The following is a 17,325-nucleotide window of genomic DNA, read 5'->3' on the forward strand; positions in this document are numbered from 1 at the left end:
AGTACTCTTGTCGGTCTTTGATGTTATATGGATGTCTTACCCTGCTGTTCCTGTGTCTGCTTGTATTCCGTTGGATTTATTAAATATTCGTCTTTAACTACGTCGTTGTTCGTGTGTTCCTGCCTACATCGTGACATGACGAGCCTTACACAGTAATTTGTTTTTCTTCTATTAATTATGTTTATGCTTCACAAGAGATGTTTTGCGAAGTAATTATGTATCGCAAAAATGTACAGATGGCGATTAGCCAAATATTTCGCAAAGATGTACTGTAATACCACATTTCAGTCGGAACATAGATTGTTTTCATACCCTGCTAGTGGTGCGATATAAAGCTTTTTATGAACGCATTTAGCACGGCCGACAGCGGAAAATCAACTGTGTACGGAAGCAAAGTTAGCCAAACATAGATGAATCTTACCTGTCCAGGAGAAAATCAGCAACGATGGCGTCTGTCTTCAAATTCTTCTCCGTTTTCAGCCGTCTCCATCTTTCAAAGGCATCTCCTATACAAATCCTTGTTTTATTTCGGACTTTGTCACGACGTATTTCGGATTCATAACTAGGTCTTTTAGGTTTCGTAACGTTATACATGTTTTATCCGACACGTTCGGCTGCAGCCGTAACAGAGATGGCAACCCGGATCACAAAACTCTACTGACTTCGTGATTGGTAGACAGCTGGAGGGTGGAGCCTCAGACCAAAACACAAAATGACAACAATAACATCAGTTGAGGGCTGCAACTCTCACTTTTAAATGACAATATCCTGGCCGGACCGCTGTTATCAGTGATATAAGTATTTGAAATGAACATGATTTCTTAATGTCTAGTGACATGTCAGGGCCATTTTATGATTAACTGACATAAATTTCTTACATACGGTTCCTTTAAGCTACATAAAATATCTAGGCTGTTATTAGTATGTGGGCTAAAAGTTGTGTAGTTGTGTAGATAGCTCTGTATCATGCTTGGAAAATTTGGTCTCTATTAGCACTTTGAATATTGACAGAGTAGTACTTTGATCGATTTATGGACCAGCAGAGCAATGGAGCCATATATGAGCATGACGATCCATTAACCCCTTAACTGTTACTCCCATTTTTGAACAGAGACGTGAAAATGAAGAATTGAAACTTAAATCTGTATAATTCATGGACAAGAATATTTAGTAATATGATTTTGATGTACATTTTCCATGTTAATGCAATGTCTGATTTTAAAATGGCATTACAAAGGATGAATTTTGAAATTTTAAGTTTTCATCTGATATATCATTTCTTATTATTTCTAAAGTGTAATAGGGGAAAAGGCAACAAGAAAGTCTGTTTGTGAAAAAGGTCAGAACTCCTGTTATGAAGGAGATTTTTGAGGTGCACTCTTGTCATAAATTAATCTATGAAACTCTTGCCATAAATTATTTTCTTGCATAATTTGTAACACAAAACAAATGTCAAATATCTATTTAGGAGCCTTAGACCTTTCCAACGATATAGTTTGTCATGATTAGATTAGGATTTATTTGTAAAATGGTGAAGTAAACTTGGGCATCCCACAGAGTGGATGCTGACAGCCATAAATGATAGGTTAGTGTTTCTAGCTAAGAATCATTAAATCGCTTTCTCTGACATAATACCTTTGTATGTTTATTTTTTAATGTTTAATGATGTTTTTTTGTTTACATTATTACATTATTTTTCATTACATTTCTTTAAATTTAAAGCAAAGTTTATTTTGTCTTATTTCACTGCTATTTTACTGTTGTTTGATAACCTAATGTTCAGGGGTAAATCTTTAAAATAAAAAAAGTTCTCCAGAATCGTGAGAGAATCGTGATCTTTATTCTGAGCAAAAAAATCGTGATTCTCATTTTATTCAGAATCGTGCAGCTCTAGTCTTCAGTGTTACATGATCCTTCAGAAATGATTCTAATATGCTAATTTATAATAAATGTTTGAAATAGCTGTGCTGCTTAATATTTTAAGGGACCTGTGATACTTTTTCAGGATCCTTTGATAATAAAAATATTAAATAGAACAGTGTTTATTCAAAATAGAAATTTTGTGTTACAATATACACTACTATTCAAAAGTCAGTAAAAAAAATTATTTTAAAAGCAATTAATAATTTTATTCAGCAAGGATGTGTTAAATTGATTAAAAGTGATAGCAAAGACTTATATTGTTAGGAAAGATTTCTATTTTGAATAAATGTTTTTCTTTTGAACTTTTTATTCATCAAAGAAAAAATAACAATTTCAACACTGATAATAAATCGGCATATTAGAAAGATTTCTGAAGGATCATATGACCTTGAAGGCTAGAGTAATGGCTAATGAAAATTCAGCACTCCATTACATAAATAAATTATATTACAAAGTGTATTAAAATAGGAAACCAATATTAGAAATTGCAATAATATTTCACAATATTACAGATTTTTCTGTATTTTTGATTAAAAAATACAGCCTTGATGAGCATAAAAAACTGTTTAAAAATATATATAGATATTTTTGAATGGCAGGATCTTTTGATCCTTTGGAGAACTGAGGATAAAAGATGTTTTGTTCCATAAACATAAACTGTTTGCATTTTGTGCAGAAAATTGTACTGTACATATATCTGCCAATGCCTAACATATTTTATTATTTTAATACAAAATACAAACAGTTCGTTTTGTTAATTACATTCTCTAAATTCCATTTGCCACTCTTTACACCAGGGCGCAAATAGCATTTGCCTTATTTGTAGAATTTTGATTTGATCTTTCCCCACTGATTTTATTGACAAGCATGAACTGAATTATAAGTAATTGCCCAAAGCATTTAAACACCCATTTACCCAGATGCATGACAAAACGTATACTAACCTATACCTATAGTGTATGCATCTATGGCAGGATCCTGCCATGAAATTCTTATGAATTATTACACAGAATGTGAGAGAGTGCAAGTATCAAGAGTCTGAACTCTGTTTAAATATTACACGATGAGATCCAGCTCTGCGATTGCTCCTGACCTTCCCACCGGACCTTACAGAGAAAGAATACCAAATAATGTGAGGAAATAGCTCTCCATTAAAAGAACGATCTCTCTGGGACAAGAAAACCAAAGGTTTTATGACAAACATAGCTTACCCTTGGGTGGCTGGCTGGGATGCCCTTCTTCTTTTTTTGTGCTTTGTTCTGAGTTCCTTCCTTTGATGCAAAGCCTCTGTGAGTCATCTGCTGGCTAATTATTGGTCTCTCAACTGTTGCTGCTGAACAAGTCATTGGCAGCCTAGACTAAAACCACGTCCTTGCTTTGAGCACCAATCAAATATGCGAGCTCTGTCGTTCTTCTACTATGATCTGTGCCTTTTTTTGGCTTTCATGATATCTGTGACTGTTCCAGTTATAGCCATCCTTGGCTGTTACCCTGTGAACACGGATGACAACATGTCAGTCTTTTTGCAGGCTGAAACCTGTGCCTAATTTGACATGAAACCAAAACTTGAAACTTTCACTCCCAGAATTCTGTGCGTTTGCACAAATCTGTCTGGCAGAACAGAAGAACTTGTTCGGATTGATGACACGGCTCATCTGCTTAAGTGCAAATTTGACACATACCAGCAAAAGTGTCTGATTTACCCGAAAGATGCTGCTTTTCTCAGTCAAACTAGTTGAATGCAAGCAAATAAAAGAGACTCCAACAAATCTGAAACCAGCAGTGACATTTTGCCCTCTGTCCGTTGGATATCTTGTAGGAATCTGAAAGATCTCTTTCTGCAAGTGCTGTTTCTGTCACTTTCACATGCTTGAAGCTCACAGAACACACTCATGAATGTGCCTCCGAATCTCCTTATTGGTTTAACAGATAGCGCAGTCATGTGTCAGGTGGATCACATTTAAATAGCATTGATTTCTGTGATGTGCAGGCGGGATATAAGATGATGGACCATGATGTCTTCTTGAGCACCTATGGAGAGCGAGAGAGAGAGAAAGAGAGAAAGTGATGAGTGTGTTCTCATCTCTGGAGGCCTGTCCATAGCAGTGCTATTAATCCAATACAATATATCTATTTAATACTGTGAGTCTAGGCCTGTCTAGCTGTTAGTCATTTTAATGCTTTTAGAATGACAAGGCGGTGGATTTAACTCATGGAGGAAGGGCACATGGACAGACAGAGATGGAGAGTAACATGCACAAACAATTAATATATGCATAATATATTATATGTGACCCTGGACCACAAAACCAGTCATAAGGTTAAATTTGACAAAACTGAGATATATATGTCATATGAAAGCTCAATAAATAAGCTTTCTATTGATGTATGGTTTGTTATGATAGGACAATATTTGGCCGAGATACATCTATTTGAAAATCTGGAATCTGAGGGTGCAAAAAAATCAAAATACTGAGAAAATCACCTTTAAAGTTCTCCAAATTAAATTCTTAACAATGCATATTACTAATCAAAAATTACATTTTGATATATTTATAGTAGGAATTTTACAAAAAAATCTTCATGGAACATGATCTTTACTTAATTTTCTAATGATTTTTGGCATAAAAGAAAAATCAATAATTTTGACCCATACAATGTATTTTTGGCTATTGCTACAAATATACCCCAGCGACTTAAGACTGGTTTTGTGGTCCAAGGTCACATATACTAAACACCTGCTTGTTGCTAGGAACTTCCAAATTTGCCTGATCTTTGAAGTTCATCTGAAAATTTATATTCCGCCATTAATTACTCACCCTCCTGTCATTGCAAACTTGTAAGACCTGTGTTCATCTTAGTTTATATCTTATGGATAAAGTAGTTATCTTTGTGTTCTTTCTGCACAAAAAGAATTCTTTAAGCTTGGTGTCACATGGACTATTTTATCGATGCCTTTACTACCTTTCTTGGCCTTGAACATGTCAGTTGCGTTGCTGTCTGTATAGATTTATAAAGCTTTTGGATCTCATCAAAAAAATCTTAATTTGTGTTCCAAAGATAAACAAATTTCTTAAGGGTTTGTGATATAAGGGTGAGTAATTAATGACAGGCTTTTCATTTTTTTGGGTGAACTATCATTTTAAAGCTGGGTTTGAGGTAATTCTACAGTTACATCAAATTTTTCCCCACACAATCCTGGAATATATCTCATATTTTAAATCAAAACTAATCTTTTTTCATTTTAAATTTTGTTCAAGATGATTAAATAAGTATTTGGAAGGGGAAATGCAGAAAATCTGAACTTCAAGGGGTTGCAAACCATGTTTAAAGTACTCACACATCGACCGCTCAGAGATTGATTTGTGGAATATGCATGTATTAAATCTGGAGCTTCAAAGATTCATTTACTACAAGAATAATAATATTGTGGGTTTTACTAAAAACTGCTATTAAAATGTTTACTTTATCAGCCTTTGATGACAAAATGTCACTATTGCGCATATCAGGGATATCAGTCCTGCAGAGTTTAGCCAGAAATGGTCTTATTATTTTGAGAGGTACAATTGTCCGGAGTTTTACCATTGGCTAAAGCATAACAGTCAACTTTGATCACATGTGCCTTGATTACCAATCACATTACAGCCTTACAGTTGAAAAATAGTTGATAAGCAGTTGTTTCATAAAATTATGTTTTCCCACAAAATCAGTTTATTCAGCATAGCGAAGCCTCTCCTTGAAGGGGTCATAGGATGCAAAACTCACTTTTACGTTTTTTTTTTTTTTAAATCAGGTCATTCTCAGCTTTTTGTCGGTGTGACGACACTCCCACGATAGTTGATTGACATGAGCGCCTTACCTTAGACCCGCCCTCACCGAGCTGAAACAGTCAGACTCCCATTGCCATTGTGTCGACTCAGATGCGTTGGAAGACAAGAATGTCTCAGATTGAGCGATTGAGGTGTTCTGTTGTTGGATGTAATAATGAACATAGCAGTAGTCATTTACTCCCAACATTTAAACCACTGAAGAAGCAGAGGATAATGTTACTTTCATTTTTAAAAAAGAAAGCACTGATCCCAATCTATGTTAGTGTGAATCATTCGTGATGCAGCTTCACCCACAGCAGGTTTTTTTATGCATCTTTACAAATTACCTTTCTTAATAATGTGCTTGTTGGCAAGTTTCGCGGCTAAATGCGGCTAAAGTAAACATTACGGCTCATAATCCCACATCAGAGAGGGGCGGGGTAAGCAGAGCTTATTTGCATTTAAAGGGACCATGCAATAAAATTAGTTGATTTTTTTGCAGAGCTGATTTTGACAAGGTAAAAGGGTGTTTTATTACACTACTATTGAGAATTTTTAACCAAAGTATATTAGAGACTTTTCATTAAGACCCTAAAGAATCATTTGAACTTGTGGAAAATGGGCATTCGATGACCCCATTAATTAACATTCATTCATACGTTCATTTAATCAGAAAAAAAAATGCCTCTGGTCTCCTTTCCTGCAGTATTCACCATTGCGCTCAATAACAGTGTACTAAACAGTGTACTAAAAATGGAAATGTTTTGCATTCAGACTACAATGGTGTTAAAATTATCCCCTTCTACATGGATCTGTGAAACAGCTAAAAATGATGTATTATGCATGTCAGGCCAGTAGTTGGCAATATAACTTTGTTAACAAACACTAACAGCTGGGTAGATTACTTACTAATTGTAGTCTGTTACTGATTACAGAGTACTTAATGAAAACTGTACTGCCCTCCAAAGGCAAAGCGCAGTAACTACACATTTGGTCAAAATTCAGTTAAGGCTTAAAATTGACTTTGTGACAACTGTTTTGTCTTGTGACAAAGTCTGGTTCAATTTTGTCCCATTTCAGAGAAACGAGAGTGTCAACATGTTTGACTAGCTGGTGTAAAACTTTAAAGGCATTTTTCTCAGTTTCAATGTTGGCGTAGCTACTGCACTTTGCCTTTGGAGAGCAGTGTAGTTAGTAACGTAATCTAGGTTACTCATTTCAGGTTATGTATTCTGAATGCTTTTTAGATTACCTTTAGATGACTTTTTTTAATCAAACTTGTTTTAAATTCACCATCAAGAGATATTTAAAGTACACATTTTCACCTTAGAGATGTTTCAAGTAAATATTTTAAGGGGTTTGGTTTACAAAGAACAAAGCCGGGAATCCCTGAATTATATGAACAAAAAATAATAAACATGAAAACAATGACATTACACGTCTAAATTTCACACGTTCCAGATTTCATTATTTGTTTCATGCTTGGTCTAATTGCTTGAGAGACACTTTTTTAATTTTTTTTTTATTTTTATTCATACGTATGGTTTGGAAAATTTATGACATTTCAATTCAGTCACATTCAGTCAAAGCTAAATGGTATGGCACAGTAGGATTTTTAGAAAGGAAATTAGGAAATAATCAGTAAATTATGAATAATCAACTGCCATTGTGTGAATATGTAATCTATTAAAAAGTAACTGTAATCTTATTATGATGATTTTAAAATGTAATATACTCTTACAAGTACTTAAATTTTTAAATCTGATTAAATAATTAAGTAATCAGTTACTACCTAGCACTGCATTTTCATTTCCATTTTTGTAGTTCACAAAGAGAAGAGTTTTCAAAAAATTTAAATTCTGTTTTCAAAAGTTTGCATGCTCAGGCCACCAAATGTCACTGTTGTGTAAATCAACAGCCAAAGCACACGCGTTACATTACTTTCACATCACTTTTTAAACCTAGGCAGGGCTTGCATGTTTGTTTTTAATATAAAAAAGTTAGATTTTTAGGAAATGTAAAAGCCCTTTCACACCAAAAATGAAATTAATATGCCTCAGGCTGAAGGAAAAGTAAATTCATGTCTGTACAGTAGAACTGTATGAAAAGGAAGTTCAACGCTCTTCAGCAGTGTTTAAAAAGAAGCACAAATGCTAGTTAATCTATAAAGTAAGTTTTGCATATTAGTATGGTTGAAATTGATCAACAAAGGTCAGCAGCAAAGACACTGGTTAACAAAATGGGATTAAATACATAAAGTAACTCAGCTACGTAATCTGATTACGTACTTTTAATGCTTTACCCCCAACACTGGTCATAATATTCTACTATGTTCCAACATGGCACATTTTACATATATCTTTAATCCAACACTCATTCAACTCAAAAGCCCATTGGTAGAGACTCCAAGACCTGAAATGTGTGTGTCAGACAAAAGACACAAACAAAATATGCAGTGTTAGCTCCAGGAATGTGGCTGTATTAGAAAAAAGTACAAATAGATGTTTGCTGCTTTTCTTAGTATTGACATTTGCTATACATAAATCCAAAGAATTCCTTTAATGTGAGCATTTAATCTATTTCTAAAGCAAAATAAGATGTGAGAGTGAGAAAATGTTTTAATGAGCTGTATTCAGCGTATGTGTACCATAAACTTTGTACTAACATTCTTTCTGATTAGTTACAAAAGGGAAATGTAGGCTGATGAATTAATCTAAGGCTGATGACTTTTTTTTTTTTTAAGAAAATTATTAGCCATACTAACAGTGCTTTGATGTGGCAAGGTATCTATAGATCTATAGCTTACTCTTCAAGCAAAAGAAAAGAGGGATCAAGAGGGAGATTCTGAGCCTGGAGGCATGAAAGTAGGCATCTGCTTTCAGGTATATGGGTTGCAGCTATGGATTGCTTTCAGCATAACTAGCACGCAATAAACATTTTACTAAACACAACTAATATTTAGTTGCCTTTGGATACTATTTTAAGGTCTGTCTTGCAGTTGGTTATAGTTCAGTTGTTAAATGTGTTGTCTTGGAATTGGAGCACAACTCCAGACACAAAAACCTGATTGATGCGCATCAGATCCATTTGCAATTCGCTCATCGATCCAAAGGATGCTGTGTGTGGAGAATGCGAATTGTCCCGGGACGTGCGTGAACATCAAATTAATGTTGAATTGAAATTCTTAATCTTTATATCCGTTTCTAATTAGGGTTTATGGGATCAAATAAATGCATTTATTGTTTTTCAAGCGACGTTTCATTAACCAAAACAGATTTATGAGCTCGTCAGAGCACTAAATATATTCACTTGAGAAGCAAAACTTCGCAAATCGAGCGCTTTAATTTAAGATCTATGACGGACAGTAAGATACATAGATTTAATAATAGTAATAATCAGGCTATTATGACGTTAGATCAGATTTAAATGTCACAAATCAAAAATATCGACTTGTTTAAAATGTTAATTCAGTTGCTAAACAAGCCTCGAGTAAATTGCTGAAAGAAATTACTTGAACAAGTCACTCAATTCGCACACTGCTATTAGTATTTAATAATTCCCACATCCAGACAAACGTCATAATTCTCTCGGGCTATTAATATGCGAACTACGAGTGACAAAATGTACTCAAGCTCTAAGTGAAATTCATTTTCTCTACGTCTGAAAGTTCCTAAGCAATGCGACGAACAAAAGCGGACAAATTGCGTCCGTATTTTGTTTTATTGCGGAAAGCATTGTTGGAAAATGCCTGGGTGAATATGAATGTTGTGGCACTGGAAAGAATCGTGTCTTTATGGTCTTGCTCTCCGCTGTAATCCCCCGAGCTCCTCCCCTCAGTGCGTGGAGAGCTTCATTTGATCAAATCCTTCAAGTTGGAGCGCTTCGCTGAATCGCACTTTTCCACAACATCTCAACTGTGGTTGCTTCACCCCGCTGCAACTTGTATGAGGACTTGTTTCTGTCAATAACTGACGCTAAAGAGAGGAAAAGGACACTGCATCGTGTTGTTATCCGCGATGGAGAGAGGAATCAGATATTGCCGGGTTAATGCTTTCTGCACCTTGATTTTGGTTTTGTTCGCTTGGGTTCCGGTGACCAAAACAGTGATAACTTGCAGGTCATGTCACCTGCTGGATAAGTGGAGCGGTAGGGAATTACTGGTGAGGATGGACAGTGGTGTCGATTTTGGTAAAGTTAGTGACAAAAATGGAGACGGGTCAACGGCGCTGTTTAATTCGGTTGGTGCTGAAACTGGTCAACCCGACTGCGGCGCAACCGACAACTGCGAACACGCTCACTCCGTGCGTAAAAGGAATACAGACAGGCTCCGCTCAGAGACAATGCCTCCCGATGATAAATGGAAGTCGATGCGCAGCAACGGCAAAGTTTATAACCTCAAACGTCCAAGTTCACAAGGTTCAGCCCCCGGAGAGCCCCATCACCGAGTGCGTAGAAGCACCCAAGGACCCGGCTCGCCCCCAGGTGCGCACTCGCCGCCGGCTTTTGGCAACAGCACCGCGCGGGCTGCGCGGAGAGTCCCCCGCTCTGATCTGAGATGGAACAGGGAAGAGCGGAGAACGGCCACATCGCGACAGGAGGAGCTGAAACTTACCAGCTCTACCTTTGCGCTGACAGGGGATTCCGCTCACAACCAAGCCATGGTGCACTGGTCCGGCCAAAACAGCAGCGTAAGTGGAAAAAACACGCAGTTCATTTGCTAAAGCTGTAAAGCACTATTTTTTTTTAAAGCACTATCCCCACATTCAGATTGTAATGTGAGTCTCCGAAGGTGCGTGTGTGTATGTAAATTTAGGGCGCAGAGGCGAACAGATGTCCATTGTTGATGTCCAAGTGATTGCTTCATATGCGTTTCACGCCAGTTGTTTTGTTTGCTAAACTGGCTTGGTCTTTGATTAACCCTAGTACACTTTCCTGTGCAACACGTTTCCTGTGCAAAGCACACTTATGATTGTTTGTGATGTTGGCTCAGCAGCTGCTACTCACGCTTTTAAATGTAAAGCGTTAACTGTGTTGCTTTGGTATGCCTTGCTGGAAAATGTATACAAAACATGGTAAATACCCTTGGCTTCTTGGTTTTAGAAGGATTTTAGTAGCGTTTAAGCTGGTCAGGCTGTCTAAATCAGCTAAATACCAGCTTGGCCAGGCTGTGAGACTATCTCAAACCAGCTAAGACAGCACATCAGCTTAGGCTGGCTGATTTTTTTTTTCTCCAGCAGGGATATTTTTAGGTGATGCATAGGTCTTGTTTGTTACCTGAAAGACTTTAGCAGAGATTTTGTGTGGATAACTAAATGAAAACCATTTCAAACAGCCACAATGAGCTGTAATCACATTTTATACATATTTGCACCCTGATCTTTTATATTAGTGGTTATTTAACACATTTAGTCTCCGATTATTATGCATTATAGTCTTTCTATAACCCCAAAAGACGTTAATAAGACCCAAGAGAAATTTACAAACATAATATCATTGTTAGGCAATTCTGCACAACATATAGTTTTATAAGGAAACTCAGTCACTTACTTATTCACACATGAAGCTTTTTGTTTTCAGTCGGGCCGCTTACATGTTTACATGCCATTTGAGCATGATGCAGAGTTATTGTAAACAAATAATCTAAATATTGAGAAAATTGCCTTTAAAATTCTTAGCAATGCATTTACTAGGATGGGTTAATTGTTCTATAAAACATTTAGCTTGCTAATCCATTAAAATATTAGTAAACTTTCTTTCTTTATGCATTGTGATAATTTGCTAAAGACTGCTTTGCAATGAGCTATAATGAGCATTTCCCACCATCCTCCTGAGCACCATATTACATCAGAGCAACTACATTTCTGATGTGATTTCTCATCCCCATTATAATCTCCCTCCTTCACTTGTCAGAGCAGATGTTTTCTTGCCTTCAGGTAAAATATGAGGGCATTTTCTAATTTAAACACTGTACTCCCTAACACGACACATTTATTAGTGAGATGACAGTCAACCAGTGAAAACTTTTTAGGACGGATATGGGGAGCAAGTAACCTCAGGGGAATGAACTTCAGTATGTCCCACCAGCAGAGCTCAATCATTTCAGCTCAGAGCTGCTGCCATTATCATATCCGTTAATTGAATTTTCCTAGAGTTGTGCTGGATGAATAGCATATTCAGTAGCTTCAATATATATGGTCTTTTTCATTCTCAGTAGGTATACAGGGAAGCTTAACAATAGGCGAAGTAAAAAGACGACTTTCATTAAGTATTCAGTGTCATTGCAGTATAAGGAATAATTGAGTAGGCCAGAAGTTTCTTTCCTTAGGTACTTTATGAATAAAGAAACAGCTGTAGTTTATAATGATTTTTTATTATGCAAATGGAAATGAGGATTAATGTTGGCAGCCTATATATCACAAATTCACAGAACCAAGAGTTAAAGAAGGCTATGGGTTTGGGTGTTGTGCATGTTTGTAAGTTGGTGAGCGCTAGAATTTGTTATTGTGTTGTTAATCTATGAGCATGTAAATGTGTTTATGCCTACACTCTTAAAAATAAAAGTGCTTAAAAGGTTCTTCACAGTGATGCCATAGAAGAACCATTTTTGGTTCCACAAAGAACCATTCAGTCCAAGGTTCTTTAAAGAACCATCCTTTCTTACTTTTTTTATAATCTGAAGAACTTTTTTGCCAGAGAGAGCCTTTTGTGAAACAGAAAAGTTCTTCAGATGGTAAAGGTTCTTTATGGAACCATTAAGACAAAAAAGGTTCTTATATGGCATTATGAAGCACCTATATTTTTAAGAGTGTATAAGACTCTGTATTACAGCTTATAACAATAACCATCACATATTTAAAGAGCAGGTCATGTGGCATTTTAAAGTGTCGTATTATTGTGTCGAAGTTCCCTACAACAGGTTTAAATGCATCTAAGGTCAGAAAACATGGTCATTTTCTCATATTTGCAATGATTTCGAAACGATTCGTTTGAAGCAGTTCTGAGCTTAAGGTCTCTAAACTCCTCCCTTTCACAAGCCTACTCTGCTCTGATTGGTCAGCTAGCCAAGTCTGTTGTGCTTGTTCTTTCTGTATACAAAGTGTGTCGAAAACAAAACAACAATGGTGGATACATTAGCCAAATGCTAACATGACTAACTGATGAAACAATACAGTTGTAAGCCAAAAATATGTCTACATTCATTTTTGTTAAACAAAGTAATTAGAAGACAGACTATATTAATCAACACATTCTTAGGAAATAGTGGGTTCACAGCAAATTATCAAAACTATTTCAGTAATATTGTGGTTTACATGAGCAATATCACAAGAGTAGACTTGAGATATGGCTGTATATTGCCACAGTTGTGATTCGCCATAGGCCGTAGGTAATCACAGAGTGCCGATATACAGCCATATCTCAGGTCTATGAGTGTGATATTGCGTTTATACAACAGTTCGACGGCATGAGTGTGTAAATACATAAAATAACAACAGAGTGTCTTTAAAAGCCCTTTTTTGTGCGAACTACTTCCGCCACGGATTCAAATCAAAGTTTGACGGTTGATCAACTGAGCATGAGCTCCGTTACTAATTCCAAAACGTCACTTTAGAACTAGTAACGAACGAACGTTGGGTTGCTTCATTGAAAGCCTATTGTATTACTGCAATAGAACCTCTCTGTATCGTGTATGAGTATTATGAGTAGGGCTGGGAATCGATTCCAAAAATAATCGATTCCTCGATTCCGAGACATTGGGAATCGAGAGTCAATTCCAACGTTTGGAATCGATCCTCTCAAGGGGAATCGGCTCCTCATTCAGAGCCGTTTTCAGTTCAGCAAAACTTACCTCTTAAACAGAAGGCTGCATTCCATGAAGGCTGCATATTTCGGCTGCAAGTCATCAAACGTCGATTGACGAAAATAAACGTAATAAAAACGACTCATTACTAAGCTCGTCTGAGTTTAAGGATGCAGCCTTCAGTTTGAGAAGCACCCATTAATTTGCCTCTTGCTCGCTAATAGTTATTATAGTCTGATACATTTCCATGAAAAGATTCGTTCGGATAGATCATTTAAATGAACCAGTTCAAAAAACGATTCAGATGTTATTTTACAGGAGAACTGGCTCATGATGTCCACAATTTTGAGCGCTGCACGACAGAATAGATCATGACGTGTCTTGATCTTATTTACATCTTAAATAAATGCTATTTTTAATCTTTCTATCAGCCAATGATAACTCTGAAAGAAAACGCAGAGAGCACGTCAGTGGCCGAGAGCGCATCTGATTGACAGCTACGCCACGAGCTCTTATATCATCCTGCATTTATTGCGAAATTATAGCTCTTATATCAGTGCTGTTGTTAAAGCTAATTTTGTCATTTTATACATGTCACGTCTTGTTTTATTCATGCAATGCATGTCCACTGCTGAGCTGTGGGTTATGACTAATTTCCTGGGCAATGAATTACAATTTGAAATCAGTCAGAGCTACAGAAAAATAGTATATATATATATATCTCTTTTTTTTTTTCTTTTCTTTTTTTTTTTTTTTTTTTACAAATGAAGCTTCATATTATGAGAAGGTAACTTTATACGACCTTTACATCTTGCATTTATTGCGAAATTAGCTTCCTCCAATCTAAAAAACAAGAATCGAAAAACAATCGAAACAACAGTGAGGAATCGATTCTGGAATCGAATCCAATCGATTCCAGAACCAGGAATCGGAATCGGAATCGATTCCAAAATTTTCGGAATCGAACAGCCCTAATTATGAGAGCGAGAGATGGACTGAACAAGTGATTAACTACCTGCATCTGATGGAGCATTTATTATTCATATTCATGATGATATGACAGTTTGAATGTTTACTGAAGAAAGCTAGCCTGGCTAACGCCAGACCACGTTATGACTTCGTCATGATTCGTGGTCTGGGAACCACATGTTCATTTTCGCGTATTTGAGGCGTGGTTTACGAATGCCCAGAGCCGTTTATTGGGCGCTACGAATGTCTATCAAATGCGCCTGTGCGTAGCTCATAGCCAATCGTTTCAATCATACCGGATGACGTATACAGAGCGATGGTTTAATGCCAAAAGTTGCTCTTTTTTCAAAATAAACTTGCGTTCTAAACTACTTAAAATACTAAGGGGCCTTTCACATGTCGCGTCTTTTGCGCGCTAAAGTTCGTTATTTCAAATGTAGACGCGCGGTATGCGCGCGCATAATGGAAGCGACGCGTTTGGGACGCGCTCGCGTTTTCCATGCGCAAGCTACAGAGCGGTTTGGAAAGGAGAAAGCGACGCGCCTAGCGTTTTCCATGCGTTTTTAGGCGCGACATGTGAACGGCTGCATCGAATGATAACTTGCTGCCATGCTGGATCCATAGTTATAAACAAACTGCTTCGGTGAGTCGCGACGCATAGAAGGCGTCATCGTCTTGCTGCTCACTCCCCGTTCTGTGATTGGTTCCCTATCTGAGGTGAAAATTTGGTCCATGGTTTCCATGCTACCTTCCAGCGTGAATAAAATCGCGCTGCGCGGAAGGCAGCATGGGGACACCCAGGCTAGAAGAAAGCAATAATATTGTTTCATCTGCTAAGGGTGATTTTGCTGTTCAGTGCATTTATTCACTGTGCCAAGCTGTTGTTGAAGCTAAAAATAACTTCCGTTTAATAACTTTTCAGGTTAAAAGTCCCAAAGTCACTTTTTACTGTTCACTCATAAAAACGGTCTCTTGTCGCCATCTAACGGCGGAACAATGTAACTAAAATCACCATCACCATTCTTTTAAAACGTAAATTAAAGAATTATATTTACTCAATAAAACAATGAAATAAACAACAAAAACAGCCATCAAAAAGTTGCTAGGTAATTCAGTCAAGAGTAAAGGTAGCGTTCTAATATACAGCATTGAATTTACATGAACATACGATTTTGCCAAAACTATCTTCTTCTCTGCAACAAATAATAGATTAATGAGACCAAAGACTACCGTTAGATTTACCCATAACGAATTATAGTGTGTAACCACTACAGAGACATCAGAGCCAGCGGTAAATTCCAGAAGATCTGGCCGCTCTCGAGCGGATTGATGAGTGCAGAACGCCTCCTAATGATATGGATCTCACACATCCGAAAACGACAAAGCAAATTTTTAAATAAACGTTATCTTTATTAACAAACTGCATATTTGAACGTTAAACAAGTACATTCTCGCCTGAAAAACTCTTAAAACTACATTCCGTGACACAATAAGAGTAATATTTATAAAATGATACAGGATTTGGGCGTCGGCCATGACACTCGGAAAAAAAACAGACCCGGCTAGAACAAGCGGAGGGATACAAAATTGTGATACCAGTAGAATACTACATATAGTCTATGTTCTCAACCAATCAGATTTGAGAACCAGAACGAACTGTTGTATAAAGATCGGTAACAGGCAGAAGATTCAATAATATCACAATTTGTTAAGGTGGTCCAGTCTCACGTATTGAATCTGTGTTTTAGCACCACAGTGGACATTTCTTTTTGAAACTGCCGCAAAACGTGCAGTAAGGTACTATAACGGTGCTGCTAAAAATTACCCAGAGGTACGTATTTTTATGAGACTGGGTTGCAAAAACCCTTTATGACCTGCTTTTTTACATATTTGAACACGTTTATGAAATGAGTGACTTTTCCTGGATAAGTTCTTGTCAGCCAGAAGGAGAGAATCTAGTTTTTTTGTAGCCAATTAGTAAGAAGTTAGTCACCAAAAGTTCCTGAGAACCCTATAAAATATGCAACCAGCACCAGTTGTCATACGTGACACAGCCTCACGCTAATTCTGTTAACTCGCTCAAATCTATTTCTCGCTTCCTTTAGCAAAACACATGTAAGGGGAAGGAGCAATACGTCTGATCTTATAACACTATGTTACCAACTGACTCCTAAAATGCAATTAATTGGATGGTAAAAACATATTGTGCAGTCAACACTATGTCTTTGATTCAAGCCCTAACTGCATGACGGTTTGCTAGATGTGGAAAACAACTTCCTGTGGTTGACTTTTCTAAGTGCTCACCTGATATGAAACATATTTATCTTCCCTTATGTTGTATTGGATAAGTATTTGCAATTTGTTTTATTTTATACAGCGCTTTTCTCAATATATATTGTTCCAGTGTAGCTGTACAAAGGATAGTGGCTTGCAAACCTGCTTGATTAATGCTTTACTTCCAACCTGAGTGATATTGAGGTTGTATTTTGTTTTATTGAATAATAAACCCCATATGTTTGATACTTTGAAAGGCACATAAACGTACATCAACAGTAATGCCAAGATTAATGCATTCCCCAGTGTCCTTTCTTGACCCCTAATATACAAACTTGTTTGGTTTTAGGAAACATTAGACTAAAAAAAGCTATTTTATATTAAAAAAAATACTGAGCAAGAAAGAGAAAACAAAAAATGATAAAAACAAAGACATCCTATGTATGGATTTGTGGGTGGACAGCTGAAGGGCAACCGTTTTTATTTTTTTCTGATATGAATGGTAGCTCTGCCATGAAGTATTTGGCAAGCAATGTAAATGAAGACAAATAA

The 17,325-nt window shown here is 36.7% G+C and overlaps 1 protein-coding gene across 1 annotated transcript in view; it reads left to right on the top strand.

The window, feature by feature from the left end:
• The first annotated feature begins 9,621 nt into the window (after window positions 1-9,621).
• Window positions 9,622-17,325, top strand: part of sorcs1 (sortilin-related VPS10 domain containing receptor 1) — a 253,063-nt gene continuing 245,359 nt past the window's right edge. Inside the window, exon 1 of the mRNA XM_073842166.1 lies at window positions 9,622-10,420. Coding sequence (XP_073698267.1) covers window positions 9,749-10,420 — 672 coding nt within the window. The 5' untranslated portion in view covers window positions 9,622-9,748. The remainder of the gene's footprint in view (window positions 10,421-17,325) is intronic.

The sequence above is a fragment of the Garra rufa genome, chromosome 6 (assembly GCF_049309525.1).
Source record: "Garra rufa chromosome 6, GarRuf1.0, whole genome shotgun sequence".
In the NCBI taxonomy this organism is placed as follows: domain Eukaryota; kingdom Metazoa; phylum Chordata; class Actinopteri; order Cypriniformes; family Cyprinidae; genus Garra; species Garra rufa.